The 14,798-nt window shown below is 40.6% G+C and overlaps 1 protein-coding gene across 9 annotated transcripts in view; it reads right to left on the reverse strand.

The window, feature by feature from the left end:
* Positions 1-14,798, reverse strand: part of SYNE1 (spectrin repeat containing nuclear envelope protein 1) — a 407,591-nt gene that overhangs the window by 34,762 nt on the left and 358,031 nt on the right. For 8 of the 9 annotated variants that reach the window (XM_037051212.1, XM_037051453.1, XM_037051603.1 and 5 more), the window contains one exon: positions 7,251-7,413. In XM_037051212.1, coding sequence (XP_036907107.1) covers positions 7,251-7,413 — 163 coding nt within the window. Of the gene's footprint in view, positions 1-7,250; positions 7,414-11,824; positions 12,140-14,798 lie in introns of those variants that run through there. The other variant, XM_037051751.1, reaches the window with a different exon arrangement.

A 14,798-nucleotide genomic window follows, 5' to 3' on the forward strand; every position in this document is an offset into this window, starting at 1 on the left:
TTTATTTTGATATTATATTAAAAAAATCATTGCCACGGTCAATGTCAAGAAGCTTTCCCCTTATGTTTTCTTCTAGTTTTATGGTTTCAGGTTTTACATTTAAGCCTTTAATCCATTAAAGGTAATTTTTGTGTGTGGTGTAAGCTAGGGGTCTAGTTCCATTCTTTTCAATGTAAATATCCAGTTCACCCAACATTCTTAAAGAGATTATCCTTTCCACATTGAGTATCCTTGGCTCCCTTATGAAACATTAGATGATTATATATGCATAGGTTTATTTCTGGGCTTGATTTTGTTCCAGTTGTCTACATGTCTGAATATAGGCCAATACCATACTGTTTTGATTATGATAGCTTTGCAACACAGTTTAAAATCAGGCTTTGCTCTTCTATCTCAAGATTGCTTTGGTTGTTTAGAGTCGTTTGTGGTTCTATATGAATTTTAGGATTATTTGTTCTATTTCTGTAAAAAGTGCTATTGAGATCTTGCTAAAGATTGCATTCTATAGATGGCTTTGGTTATATGCACATTTTAACAATATTAACTCTTCCAATTCATGAATATGGGATTTCTTTCAATTTCAATGACTTTCATCAATAGTTTTAAATGTACAGCTCCTTTACTATCTTGGTTAAATTTTCCTAAGTATTTTAGTGCTTTTGATGCTATTGTAAAAAAAGATTTTTTTCAGATAATTCATTATTAGTGTATAGAAATACAACTGACTTTTGTATGTTGAATTTGTATCCTACAACTTTACTGAATTTGCTTATTAGCTCTAAGTTTTTTGATGGAGTCTTTAAGATTTCATATATATGAGATCATGTCATCTGCAGACAGGGACAATTCCACATCTTCTCTTCCGGTTTGGATGCCACTTATTTCTTTTTCTTGTTTGATTGCTCTGGCTAGAACATTCAGTGTTATGTTGAATAGGATTGGTGAGAGTGTGTTCCCTTGTCTGCTTACTTCTGATCTTAGAGGAAAAACTTTTGAATTTTGTCAAATGTTTTTTCTGCATTTATTGAGATGATTAAGTGATTTTTATCTTTCATTCTAGTAATGTGATGTATCACATTTGTTGATTTGATATGTTGAACCATTCTTGCATTCCAGGAATGAGTCCAACTTGATCATGGTGTATGATCCTATTAATGTAATGTTGAATATGGTTTGCAAGTACTTTGTTGAGATTTTGACATTTATATCAATTGGGGAAATTACCCTTTGGTTTCCTTGTGGTGTACTGACCTGCCTTTGGTATCAGGATAATAGTGGCCTCATAACATGAGTTTGAGATGTTCCTCTCAATATGTTTGAAGAATGAGAAAAATCGGCTTTAAATGTTGGACAAATTTTACCTGTAAAGCCAACTGATACTGGAATTTTTTTATTGGGAGGTTGTTGATTACTGATTCAGCCTTTGTATTCATTATTGATCTGTTCAGATAATCTATTTCTTCCTGATTCAGTCTTGGTAGGTTGTATGCTTTTAGGAATTTATCCATTTCTTCTAGGTTGTCCAATTTGTTGGTGTGCAATTTTTCACAGTAGTGTCTTATGATCCTTTGTATTTCTTATAATGTCTCCACTTTCCTTTATCCTTTTTATTTATTTTGGCCCTCTGTCTTTTTTCTTAGTTAGTTTACTTTATAAAGGTTTGTCTATTTTGTTTAGCATTTCAGAGAACTGCTCAGTTTTATTAATCTTTTCTATTGCTCTCCTAATCTCCATTTCACTTATTTCTGCTCTAATCTTTATTATTTCCTTCCTTCTGCCAACTTCAGGCTTAGTTTTTTCTTCTTTTCTAGTTCCTTAAGGTGTAAAGTTAGGTTGTTTATTTGAAATCTTTATCTTAATGTAGGCATTTATCAGTATAAATTTCCCTCTTAGAACTGCTTTTGCTGAATCCTGCATATTTTGGTATATTGTGTTTTCTTTTTTGTTTATCTCAAGATATTTTTACTTCCCTCTGGTTTCTTATTTGACCCATTTATTTTTCAGGAGTATGTTGTTTAATTTCCACATATTTGTAAATTTTCTGTCATTCTTCCTGTTAGTGATGTTTGGTTTCTTAATCTTGTGGCTGGAAAAAATACTTGATATAATTTCTATGTTTTTGAATTTGTTGAGACTTGTTCTCTAGCCTAACATATAATACATCCTGGAAAACCCTCCACGCTCTGAGTGGGGCAGGTATTGCAGCTGTTGGCTCTGCAAATGCTCCTGGTTGGGTGGGGTCTCACGTTGCGCTCTCAGACCAGATAATACTGTTGGTTGGATTCTGTGTTCCAGTGGGGACATGGACAGGGATTTGCAATTGGAATGGGCTTCAGGCTATGCTCTGTGATCACTCAGGGCTGCAGGCTATGCCCTGGAGTTGGTGAGGCCACAGTCTGGGCTTTGCCATTAGGTAGGTCACAGGCTATGCAACCCTTTGGGGCAAAAGAGCAGGCCAGGCTCTCTCACCTGGAGGTGCCTGCCATATCTGACAGGTAGGGCTAGACACTGTTCAGTGGTCAAGTTGGGTCGATGTCCAGGCTTTTTAGTCAGGTGGGGCTGTGGGTTATGCTTGGTGATTGGGCAGAGTCACTGGGTGGGATCTCTCCTTGGGCAAGGAGATATCCTTGGGCAAGGTTGCAGGCTGTACTCAGCAACCAGAGAAGGCCCTAGGCTGGACTCCACTGCTGAGAGGGGTTATAGTCTAGACTCCGTGGCTGGCAGGGTTATAGACTGGAAGCTGAGGCCACCCAAGGTCTCTATTCAGGGAGCAGAAGCTATGGTTAACAGCTGAATAGGGCTGCTGGCTTGGCTCCCAGCCCAAGCATGACTATTGAATGGGCTCTGTGGCTGCCTGGGTTCTGTAGCCAGGCTTCCTGGTGTGACAGGATGGAAGCTATGCTCAGCTGTTGGGCAGGGCTGAGGAGTTGTTTCCCTGCTCAGACTGGGTGGTAGAAAGGGCCCCAAAGGCCAGTGTGGCCCTTTGTGCAGGCACTCAAATTAGGAAGACCTGTCAACTGAACTCCGAGACCGACTGGGGCCACTGATTGGGTTCTCCAGATGGGCAGAGATCTCTGCTTGGGTGCAGCTGCACGCAGCAACGCAGTCCACCAAGATCTGAGTACTGGTTGCTCTAAGCCCCACCCCTCTTCTTTGTTCTGTCTGAGCCTCAGTGGTCAAGCCCCCCAGATTCCTCTAGTGATCTCCATGAGGAGAGACCCAGGTGAGTCCCCTGGGAAACATCTTACAATAGAGACAAGGGAGCTGGATGTCCACCTTGGCCTTTCCTTTCCTGCAGGAGAAACCACAGACTCCAGGAGCCCTCTGGGTGCAATGCTCTGCGTCCAGGGGGCGCTCTCAGTGCAACGCTGTGTGACTCTGGGGACGGACGATATGGTCAGAGTGCAGCTACTCTTCTCACCCTTCCGATTGGATCCTCCAGGTCTCTGTCATCCAGGGCAGGTGCTTCAGCCACACCACCAGGGATTTTCACACTGGTGTCTTGTCTACGGATAGGTGCGTGTTGGTCTCCTTGTGAGGAACACTTAGGTCAGAAACAACCTACGCTGCCATCTTGGTGATGTCACTCCTTCATGTATGTTTGAGTCTGTCTCAGAGGAGAGGTTCATGAGGGACACCACTGTGGAACCAGTACTGGGGTGTGCAAAGCAGAACTGTCACTCACAGGTTGCTAGAGGCACAGTGTGAATTAAAAATTGTAGAGGGCCCAGCCATTTGTAGAGGGGCAGATGCGCATTTTTATTTACCTCCGGGAGGCTGACCAAGTAAATACTGGAAAAATGTCCCTTGGTGCTTCTGTTCAAACGTTTGTTAAAATCAATATAGAAAGTAAAGCTTGAGGGCTTTTATAATTATCTATAAGTACCCTAATACAGATAAAGATTTTAATTTTAGCTTTAACCTCCACTGGTAATGGTCTTGAATTGATTACACAGCATCCCTGAATATTTTCTTCATCTGTAACACAGAAAAATTTGACAAAATGCTCTCTGAAGCCCTGGTAAGTCTCCGTATATTTCCATCCAATTAAGTCTACAAGAATTAAGTCCACTGGCAAGAGAAACATACAAAAACTCCACATAAGGAAATAAAAGAAAATGCATTTCTTATCAATTTAATCTGTCCATTTAAATATTGATCAGAATTTTTCCCTTTGGAGACAGATTGCCATTTATTTATCTGGCTTTTACCACATGCATCCCAAATGCTACAGTTTTTACTGTGGATCTGGGCAAACATCATCCACAGAGAAAACTGTGGTAAATCTTCCATGATTAAAATAAAATGGACTGAGCACCCACTGTCCTAGGTGCTGTGCTAAGCGCTTTTCTCATTATTTTTCACAATAACACTATGAGCCATGTATTCAGATTCAACACACAAAAAATCTGACGGTTAAAACAGTTCATTACTGTGGCCCAGGGCATGCAGAAAAGTGGTGAAACCAGGATTTGAACCCAGGAAGTCTTTCCTTTTAATCACTGGTATATGGTTTTTAAAACTTTTATTTAAAATTTAATTGAAAGGTAATGTGAACATATATTAATATATTCAAAAGTCAAAAATGACCACTAAGCTTCCAATAAAGTAATGCCCTGAAACAATCATTTCCATCTCTTATAGCTCTGTCTTCTGTTTTTGGCTTCTACATTTCTAAGTTACACTTTTATATGTCTTGATTTTCAAATGTTAGGCATTATTAATGCTTCTGGTGTTGAGAAAGAATAACCTTCTCTGTAGCTCACAGGACTCCAATTACTGTTTTAGCACATGTTATAGTTAGAGCAATAATCATTGTTTGCACGATTAAGGTTATTTACTATTTTTCATATTTGAACAACAAAATAGGCTATGGTTATATTTATTGTTTTGTGCAATTTTTTGTTTTTCTGGATTTAATCGTTGTTCCTCTTCTCTCTCCCTTCCTTTTTTTCTCTTTAAAATTGATACTGCTAATTTCTGTTCCCTTTCTGAGGGAGCTAATGAAACTCCCTTTCAGTGTGGGTAAGGCCACGAGGTAATCTAGTTCAACTGTTTGCCTCCTTGGAGACGTCTGCCGGGAGCAGGCTGTCTTCCATTCTGGACGGTGTTCTCCAGGCTGTGGTGAAACTGTCATCTGGGACACCTCTTTACCTTTATCCTGGGGCTGTCCTTCCCTTTCTCCTGGGTTGGATATTGCTTTTCCTCTCATTTCAGCCTACGTAGTATATCTTTCGTCAGCTTTTCACAAATGCATTCATAGGAGGTAAATATCTTACACATTAAATGGCAAGTGGAATACTCTAAAACTAGGTAGTTTTCTTAACTTCTGTAAGGCATTGTGCCATTGTCTTCTGGTATCCAGTACTGTTTGGGAAAAATTACACTTTTTTATCTTGGAAGCCTTCAAGTTCTTCTCTTTATCCTCCATGTTTTGAAATGTTATAATGGCTTTGCTTTGTTTTATTTGGCTTTGCTTTGTTTTGTTTGTTCCTGGATGCATATAGGGTTTTCGTGCCCAGTAACTGGATTAGAATTTTAAGCTCTTGCCTAAATCCTGGTTGTGGCATAAACCTGGCTAGTGACGCGGTAGGATCTGGTGCAGTGGGTGGGAGTTTGGCCATTTGGTAAGGAGCCTTTCTCTCTGTTTTCAGTATTGCGTTTCCAGCCTCAATGGTGGCCTGTACCCCCAAGTCCAGAGTCCCTCTGGCTTGCCTTCTCCAGGAGCTCATTGCTGAGTCACCTACTGCAGACAACAAAGCAACGCTGCCTGACCAGCTGAGCTCGGGGAGGGATCCGAAGTCTAGTCACTCCTTATTCAGACCTTTAAGCAAATCTTCCACTTTAAAGTCCTGCAGATTTAACCCCTCTACTTCTGAGTCCTCTTGGAACTCTGGCACGATTCATGTTTCTCCTGCCTCCGACTGTGAACACCATCATTATCCATCTATTCACTCGCTTCCAGAGTTCCGCTGGACGACGGTCATCTCTACTCTATCATCACTTCTGTTCTCTTTGCCCTTGTGAGTTTTGACCTTTTTCCCTCTTTCACTGTCATTTTATTGGAGTTTTAGTAGTGGGTAGGTCTAGAAATGTATATAATCAATTTGCTATATTTACTATTTTGATTTTCTTAATATTCGCTAAATGACAATACTACTCATTAGATTTTAACTTTATCACCTGTAGTTATCATTACCATGTTCTTCAGGAAACCTGAATTACTGAAGACCAATTATGACCCCCCTCAAATTTGATCATCAGAATTTTAAACATCACAAAGTCAATCAGAGAATTTAACTTTACAAAAATTGGGAAAAAAACCCCCTGCTAACAATTGTTTTTAAAAACAAATGCTAATTTAAATAGCAAAGTAAACTTGATGCCTAAAAATATATATATTTTAATACCTATTATCATTGGTTTCAATAGTTTGTAAAATAAAGTAAATATAGAAACTATTTCACAGGATTGCAGAAAGAGATCTGTTTATATACATGCTATACATTTTTCAAGTTAAACAACTTGGCTATAGTATCCTAAATACTAGTCAAAGTAACAGAGTGTGGACAGTTTCCGTCTGAAGGCATGGAGTAGCAATCCTTTCTCAGGGGATTTATGGCGTTATGGTGACAACTGGAGTCTTCTCTGCTTAGCAGGAACGAGCACGGGGAGTGGGAGGTGAAAACGCCCTCTGTGTGCACCTCTCAGGGTCACCGCCTTTTGCTTTGGTGGGCGAGCACTGTGCACCAGTGCGATGTGCTATCTTTGTTCAGTACACATGCAGGTGTGTAAAATGGGTGTGTGCTGAAGAAAATTACTTTAGCCTTTAAAATCTCCAAGTACGCACTCTCAGCTTTCTGCAAATGCTACTACATGCAGGAAGAAAAGGGCTCCTTCTTCAGTTTATGGGGATGGGACAGTGACCCACAACGAAACCAACAAAACTGTCAGATCATTTCAGATCCATCGCTGCAGCTCCAGCTAACCTACCGTCTCAGGATGGCTCCGAGTGGACCAACTGCACCGACCCAACGATGGTCTCTCTCCGAAGAGCTAACTCTGTGGTGACCTGGGACTCATCTGTCCCAAGCAGCTGCCTAGCCAAGGCCTCCCCTTTCTCACCGAACCTGCCTGGCCTTCTCCTGATTTTCCACCCCTATTCACCTCCCACCCCCACCCCGCTGTCCTGGCCTGGAGGACAGATATTCAAAAGCCTATTCATTTTCTTCAATTGCTGTAAGTCTTACCTGCTGCTCATTTAGCTTTCTCTGTATTTCTTCTGAGTCGCAGGAGTCATAGACGATGGGCTTGGCCAGCTCTGACTCCATGTGAGCCAGCCACGTCCTCAGGCCGCTCATGTTCTTGTCCAGCTGCTGTATGGCGACCAGAGTCTCCTTCAGCTTCTTTATCCTGTGGGCAGAGGAGGACAAGTATCAGTGTCCACAAAAGGCCCTGAGCAGAAGGGGGCACTAGTTCTACAGCCAAAGTGCCCAGAACCCAAGTCCATCTTGGCTCAGCCACGTGCTGGTTGTGTGACACAACCATCCTGTGTCTCTGTTTCCTCATCTATAAAATGAAGATGGAGAGTCCTTGTGAGGTTTAAATGCATCTAATAGTCTAGGGCACATGGGGAAAAATCAACAAATATTGGCTACGGTTATATTCAATAGAGCTATAATAATATAACAGGGATAGAACCCTAATGGTTGCCACAAAAATTGGTATTTCCACAAACAATATACTGTTTATGCTCCTATGAAGAATTCCTGGGGGAAAGCAGAGATTTCATAAGCATGGTGTTGTAATACCAAGGAGCCTTGGGTACAGGGGGTGGAAAATGAGGGCAGGAGGGAGATGACGAGGGAGTATGAGAAACTCGTGGGTAGACCAGAGTAAGATTACAAGCAATCTGTAATGGCATGAGAATATGTTGGAATGCAGTGTTAAAGACAGATAGGAACTTCGCCAAGCTTTATTAGCGACAGAGTGATAAGACCAGTTCTGATTTTGAGTACGTAAGTTCGAAGCGAGGTTGTTGTGACACCCCATTTGGGAAATAAGTAGAAGAGTCCAACCAGCTTCCATCAAAGCCTACACTTGGGAAACAGTGGGAATAGAGGTGAGGACTAGATGGCTGTGTTCATGAATCGGCATGATGGGAGGCAGGAGGAGTTAAAAACGATGTGTTTTGCAGCCGGGTGACCAGAAGGATGCTGCTGCTCAGAATACACAGGATGAGGAGCGAGTTCTTGGGAATTAATGGTGCATTAAGATTACGTTCTGGATACAAGGAGTCCGAGGGATGAGGTAGACGGACATGTATGGGAAGGGAGTTCTCAGGTCCTGAGGAGAGGATGGAGTTGATTGCATTGGTGTAGGGGCTGCTGGCCTAGAGTTGAAGCCCAATGAAAGGGTTTGGTCAAAGTATGATCTGAAAGCCTCACCTATTAGATTCGCCTGGTTTGCTCACTACCTGCATATTCTTAGATGTCAACTCAGTCCTGTCGAATCAGCAACTGTGCACCTGCAGCCAGGGGATGTGCATTATTAACAAGCACTCCACAGGAGTCTTATGCAGACTAAAACTGGGGACTCCTGGTCTACTGGGTCCATGCAGAGCAGGGTAGTATGACAAGGCCTACAAAGAGGACTGGTGACCTGGCAATCAAAAAGGCCCTGCTGAACCTAAGTGAAGAGTTGTTGATCAAGAAAACGGAAACCAGGTTGCATCTGGGTGAAGCAATACACTTATGAGCAGGGAGTACTGTTAACTTTTCTGAGAAAGGAGGCAGTGAAGGACAGTAGACAGGGCATGGCACCCGTAGAATGATCTAGGCACCTGCCAATTTCTCACTCCTACCTCCCTCGCACCCCTGTCTGGTCGCTCTCAGAGGCTTCTCTGGGAAAGAAGCACTGCTTGGAAGAAAACATCTCATAATCAAAGTATTCTGAGCATTTTGATTACTTTTAATTGCATAAAACCTCATCACCACTTCTCTTACAGTTTCTAAAATCAGTGTTTCTTAAATGAAAATCTAGTCATGATATAATCAATTTCCTCAGTCACACAAATATGTTTAAAAGAATTGTCACTGGTCAGTGCTTAATAATTATCTATATTTCATGAATTATGATAGTAATAATAGTGCCTATATTTGAATAACAATTCAGTTCATAAAGGCACTCTGAGATGCATTATCCTATGTTGTATTGAAAAAAATATTTAAAAAGTATGATCCTACTTCACAATATAGGCTATTGATTAGGGTACTGAAAGCATGTGTTGCAATATGTGTATCACTAGTTGTAATTACATTCAAAATAAGGCTTCTCTAGTTAGCTTTATAAATATAAATTGTACTGTGTCCCCAGGACATTTCAAGGTATCAGCCTTGAATAATAATTCCAGGAGCTTTTACATACAATCCATTCACTTTGCTCAAGACACTATTCATTTACTCGGTTGTCAGGCAGTGAATGGCAGTTTCAGAAAGGCTACTGGGTGCCAAGCTGAGAGGGAGCATCCCAGCCAAGCCCACAGCATGGACTTGGAGAGTCACAGGGCCCTGGCCGTCTGCTGTAGTTGCCCAGACTGAAAGGGTAGTTTACAACCAATAAACCCACCGGAACAGGACCAAAGAAGGGCTCATTGCACTGAGATGCCTGTCCTGGTTTTCCCCTGGTAAGAACGTCCTCTCGGGGACCTCTCCCACCTGACCAGCTTCCTGTCTTCAGATTCAGGAAGACTGGAGTGCTGACCATGCTTTTGGATGGGGTTTATAACAACCTGATAATATCATCTGGGTTTTGTTTGGAGCCAGAGGTCAGAGGAGGACTGCGGTGCTTGTTTCCTCCCTACCGTTATATTAACTCCCTGGTTTACTTTTGAACAAGGTTCTCTCCCTCATGGTAAGTTCCTTGGAGAGCTGGAGCTGTGAATTTCCACTTTTGCTTTTCCCTATTCCTTGCCATGCTAAACGTGGCACAAATTGTATACTTCTTAAATGCCTGCTAAATGTTAATAATCATCATTCTAAGTAAAATATTTTTACTTAGTGAATGTAATTTATATTTAAATGTATTTGATATTAATTAGTTTATATTAAACATATATTTAAATTGTCCTTTAAGTCTAACATTTGAAAATGCTTTATTTGTACTGAAATTCATTTTCTTGATTCAAAATTTGCTGAGAAAAATGATTAAAAAATCCAAGGCACAAAGAGATGTGAGTAAACATGGTTTCACTGGATATTGTCTATACTAGCCAAATAGTTTACGGGATTAGCCATCTCGTATAATGCTGAATGAGTTCCAATGGTCAGAGAGTTAGGTGCAATATGTCAAGGGCATTGTGACCTGGAAATACTTGTTCATATAATCCACTGGGGCCAAGTTCCTCTTTCAAATGAACATGTCAATCTTAGCAAAGTCAATGAGCTGAGTATTTAAGTGGTTCTCCTTTCACATTTTTAAAAAAGTGTATTTGACTACAAATAACAAAATATATATTGTGTGTGTTGTGGGGGACAGATGTGAACTCAGAAAGAATGGATAGTAAAGCCCCCATGTATCTTCCTGAGTTTATTAAACTTGATATTTGAAGGACAAGGATATTCCTTTCTTAAGAGAAATGATCCATATTTTTTCTATCATTTCTTTAAAGGAAATCCTTGGATAGAATGTTACAATTATTTTTATTTATCTGGCATTATAACAAGTTTGAGCAACATTCTTTTTGGTAGCACACAGGATTATAATTCAAAGTAGATGCTTATGGATGTTATGTTTATGGAGGTAAGTTTACAAGCTTGTTAAATCTGGAAGCCCCTGCAGCTTGTGGGTCTCCTGTACAGTCCAATGTGCCTTACTGGCCCTTGACCTTGCTGAAGAAGGAGTCCACTACTAATCCACTTGTCCAGCTTCTTAATCCTTAACATTGTCACATGAATATATATATATATATATATATGCACACATATATCTAATAGATAGATAAATAATATCTTACTACTTTCTTTCTAATTAATTTAGTAGATCCATAAACCAAAACCAAAAATTTATATTCTCAATATAAATAGCACCAAAAGTAACATTAATAAGTTCTATTTGACAATAGCAATTTCTTTGGGGCATGTTATGAGACAAAAGAAAGCTATTTTTAAAAATCAAATGAAAATTATTGAGACAATGATATTCTAACTGGAAAAAAACATGAAATAAACATTTGCATAAGGTACTATTTTAGATATAAATTTCTATATGTTGCATATGCTTGAAAATCTTTATAACTAGTTCGTGACCAAAACCCACTGACAAACCTAACCAGAAGCAACTTTTTCTTACACATAAAACCCTCCAGGCCCTTAACATACGAGTAGATTTTCATTGAACAAAGGGAAAGCGTTCAGCTACGGTGCTGGGAACCGGTGAAGGCTGCATTTCAGTTCCATCAGGAGCCCACCCTTTAAATACCAAATGATGGACTAACTGGATGTTTTTCTGAAGCTCCTTCCTGTGTCTCAGGCTCTACAGTAGCCATATCCCCCAGATGACGCATACAGTCCAGAGACAACTGGAATGCCAAGCCATAACCAAGTTCATTAACCTTTTCATCCAGCTCCACCTTGCCCAGTAGGGGGACAAGAAAACAAACCAACAAATAACTCTCAGGAGTCCACAGCCAGCGACCTCCTCACCCCAATCCTCTCCACTTAACATTGGCAAAGGCAGCTACGGAGGAAAGCTCCAGCCTCTAACCTATAAAGCCCACGTAACATGAAAGCTATGCACAATGGAAGAAACTCGAGGAGATGCCTGCCTTGTGACATCGCAGTTACACTCTGGGAGATCTGCGTCCACACAGCCGTCCTCCGCCATCCTCCAAGCACACAGAGCTTCCGCCACCACCATGAAGCTTCCACCTGCAGAAGTTAGGCCTGTAGAGCAAAAGGCTGAATCCTGCGTGGGGATGAAAGTGTCTCCTTGTCTCTGTTTGGAATATGAAAATGCTCACTCTAGACAAATGTTGGTAAGTCTCTGCCTGATAATATGACACTGAGCAGTGACAAGTGGTCATGTTTCTAAATAAAACCTACATTCATTGACATGTGCCAGGCTTGATCTCCTGGAATGTAGGCCACGAGGGTGAGGAGGGGAAGAGGCTCAGGGTAATCTGCAAGGAGGGGGAGGCGCCGGGTCTAAAGAAAGAAGGATATCAAAAATAAGGCCGGCTGCAGACGCACTGTCGCTCTGGAAGGACCAGCAACTTTGCTTGTGGGCATTTGTTCACTTGGAAACAGTATTTGAAAAAGATTAATCATCCAAATGCGAATAAACACTACCTCCACAAGTACAGCCAAGTGCAGTAGCAAAAAGGAGTAACTTCTCCTTTTCTCCCATTTCCTATGCCGGCTGAGTGGTGTGAGTAGGGGTTTTAGGGGTTGTTTGGGAAGGTGGGGTGGAAAAGATACTTATTCTGTGGGAAGTGCTTGGTCTTACCTTTGAGTGGGCTATTTGAGCATGAATGAGAATGAGGAACTATTACTCTTCACTTACATATTCAAAACCTTTGTCCTTTTAAAAATAATTATATAATGTGATACAAATAACATGTTCATTTTAAGATGACTATAAAAAAAGTCTGTTCATTTGCTTGGTGGAATTTCAGGTAACCTTGTTTCTTTTGTGAATTTCAAAAGTTTCCAAATATTCCACATTGAGTCTACATTAATTTCATAATATAAGTTTTTAAAGAAAATAAACTCCCACATTATTAATTACTGGTAATTTAATACAATGTGACTAATTTGGCTGCTTTAATCCTTTTTGAATTAAGGTATACATACACACCAATAAATTATAACTAAATAAATAACATTTGCCAGGTTCTTTTAAAAAGGCCTATATAATAAATTGCAAGTAAAATAAAACAAGACATTTGGTTCTGGTTGTATGAGCTGACTGCTTTCAAAAGAGAAACACATTTTCCTTGTAAAAGATACAAACCCGGCCCTGGCTGGTGTGGCTCAGTAGATCGAGTGTGAGCCTGCAAACCAAAGGGTCACCAGTTAGATTCCCAGTCAGGGCACATGCCTGGGTTGAGGGCCAGGTCCGCAGTTGGGGACGTGTGAGAGGATAATTGTTTCTCTCCCACATCAGTATTTCTCTCCCTCTCTTCTCCCTTTCTTAATCCTTTCTCCAAAAAAATAAATAAAATCTTTAAATTTTTTTAAAAGACTTAAAGCTGTATTTTACTTAAGAAATTTACTCCAGATTACTTAGTTATAAAATTATTTTTCAACTTTCTCCTTAAAGATAGTCTATTGTGATTTTTAAATAAAATAATCACTTTTCTAAGTTATTTTTTACAATCGGGAATATAAACATGTAAGCTTTGCTTAAAGGAATATACTGATCATGGATCCATAAGAGTAGACAAATTTATTTTTTCTTGATTCTGACTAATATTTTTCAAAACTTGATAACTTTAAAAATGTTATTGCCATTATTTCTTTAGGTTAATTCCTTTTCACTTTACTTTGTTTTCCTCATGGGTTACAGAAGAGTTTTTCCTTCATTATCATTGGAACAATATATTGCACCTAATGTACTAACGATAATGCAAGGCTCTAAAGACACAATCGTGGTAACAGCAAAAAATAGCAACAATATCAATGTCCACCCACAGGGAAAATATTGGATAAATCATGGTATACTAAAACAATAACTACTCTGCAGTTATAGAAAAGGACAAGATAGCATATATAGCATTTTATAATATACACAGTCCTTTCCCTTGAGTTATCTCATCGGAGATGTGGCAATCATTGTAATGAACATTTTGAAAATGAGGATTCTGGGGCTCAGAGAGATTATGCAGTAAGCCTTAGATCACACAGCCAGAGAACAAGGTAGACTAACCCGTGGACTCTTGATTAGTTTTGTGCTGTTTCCACGCTTCTGGCATCATCGTGTTCCCGATCTTGGCCAGACACCTCTGAACTGGCCACCATGAGTTGATAACAGCCACAGAGTCCAAGAAGGAGGTTTTCTTCCTCCTTTACTGTGGGCGGAACCCCCATTAGACTGAAACCCCTTCTCAAGCCAGCCACTACAAGTTCAAGGAGCCTTCCTTGCACTACATACTCGGTTTACCCACCCCTAATGCAGAGCCTCTAATGCCCCTCTCGGAGGAGAGCTGACGTTTAGCGAGCATTTCACGGAGCTCAGTGGTTTGCAGGTACTGTATGATCGACTCTCCCTAATAACCTTTTACACAGGTGGCAACAAAGCAGTTTAGGTGAAGCAGAAACACATCATGACTCAGGCAGGTGAAGCGCTAAGCCTGAGCTCTGCCTTACTCTTCCCTGAATGAACGGCCCTTTTCATCCCATGTCTTATGTCAGAGAAACTCAACAAACTCTGGCAGTGGCCACTATGTGCAAAGAACTGCTAGGGTCTGGGATTACACTGGTGCTCAAGTTAGACACACTCACAGTTTCACAGGGAAAACAAACCTTAATGGGCCAATCATGTAAGGTATTTATTACAGTCGAGAGAAATGCCGTGAAGAAGTGTGGAAAGCCAAGTGAGCAGGGAAGAAGACCCCGAGCTAATCTGGAGAAAAGGAAGGACATGAACAGTGAGGAGCTGGCCTCTGTGGCTGCTTTTGTGATACAATGGCAGAAGGGGTTGAGCAGGGAGCATTTGGACCCAAAAGCCTAAAATCTTTACTGTATGCTTCTGGGCAGAAAGTTTGCCAGCCTCTGCCCTGTAGTACCACGCATAGTACT

The sequence above is a fragment of the Sturnira hondurensis genome, unplaced genomic scaffold (assembly GCF_014824575.4).
Source record: "Sturnira hondurensis isolate 20B ecotype Veracruz unplaced genomic scaffold, ASM1482457v3 Scaffold0000167, whole genome shotgun sequence".
Classification (NCBI taxonomy): Eukaryota; Metazoa; Chordata; class Mammalia; order Chiroptera; family Phyllostomidae; genus Sturnira; species Sturnira hondurensis.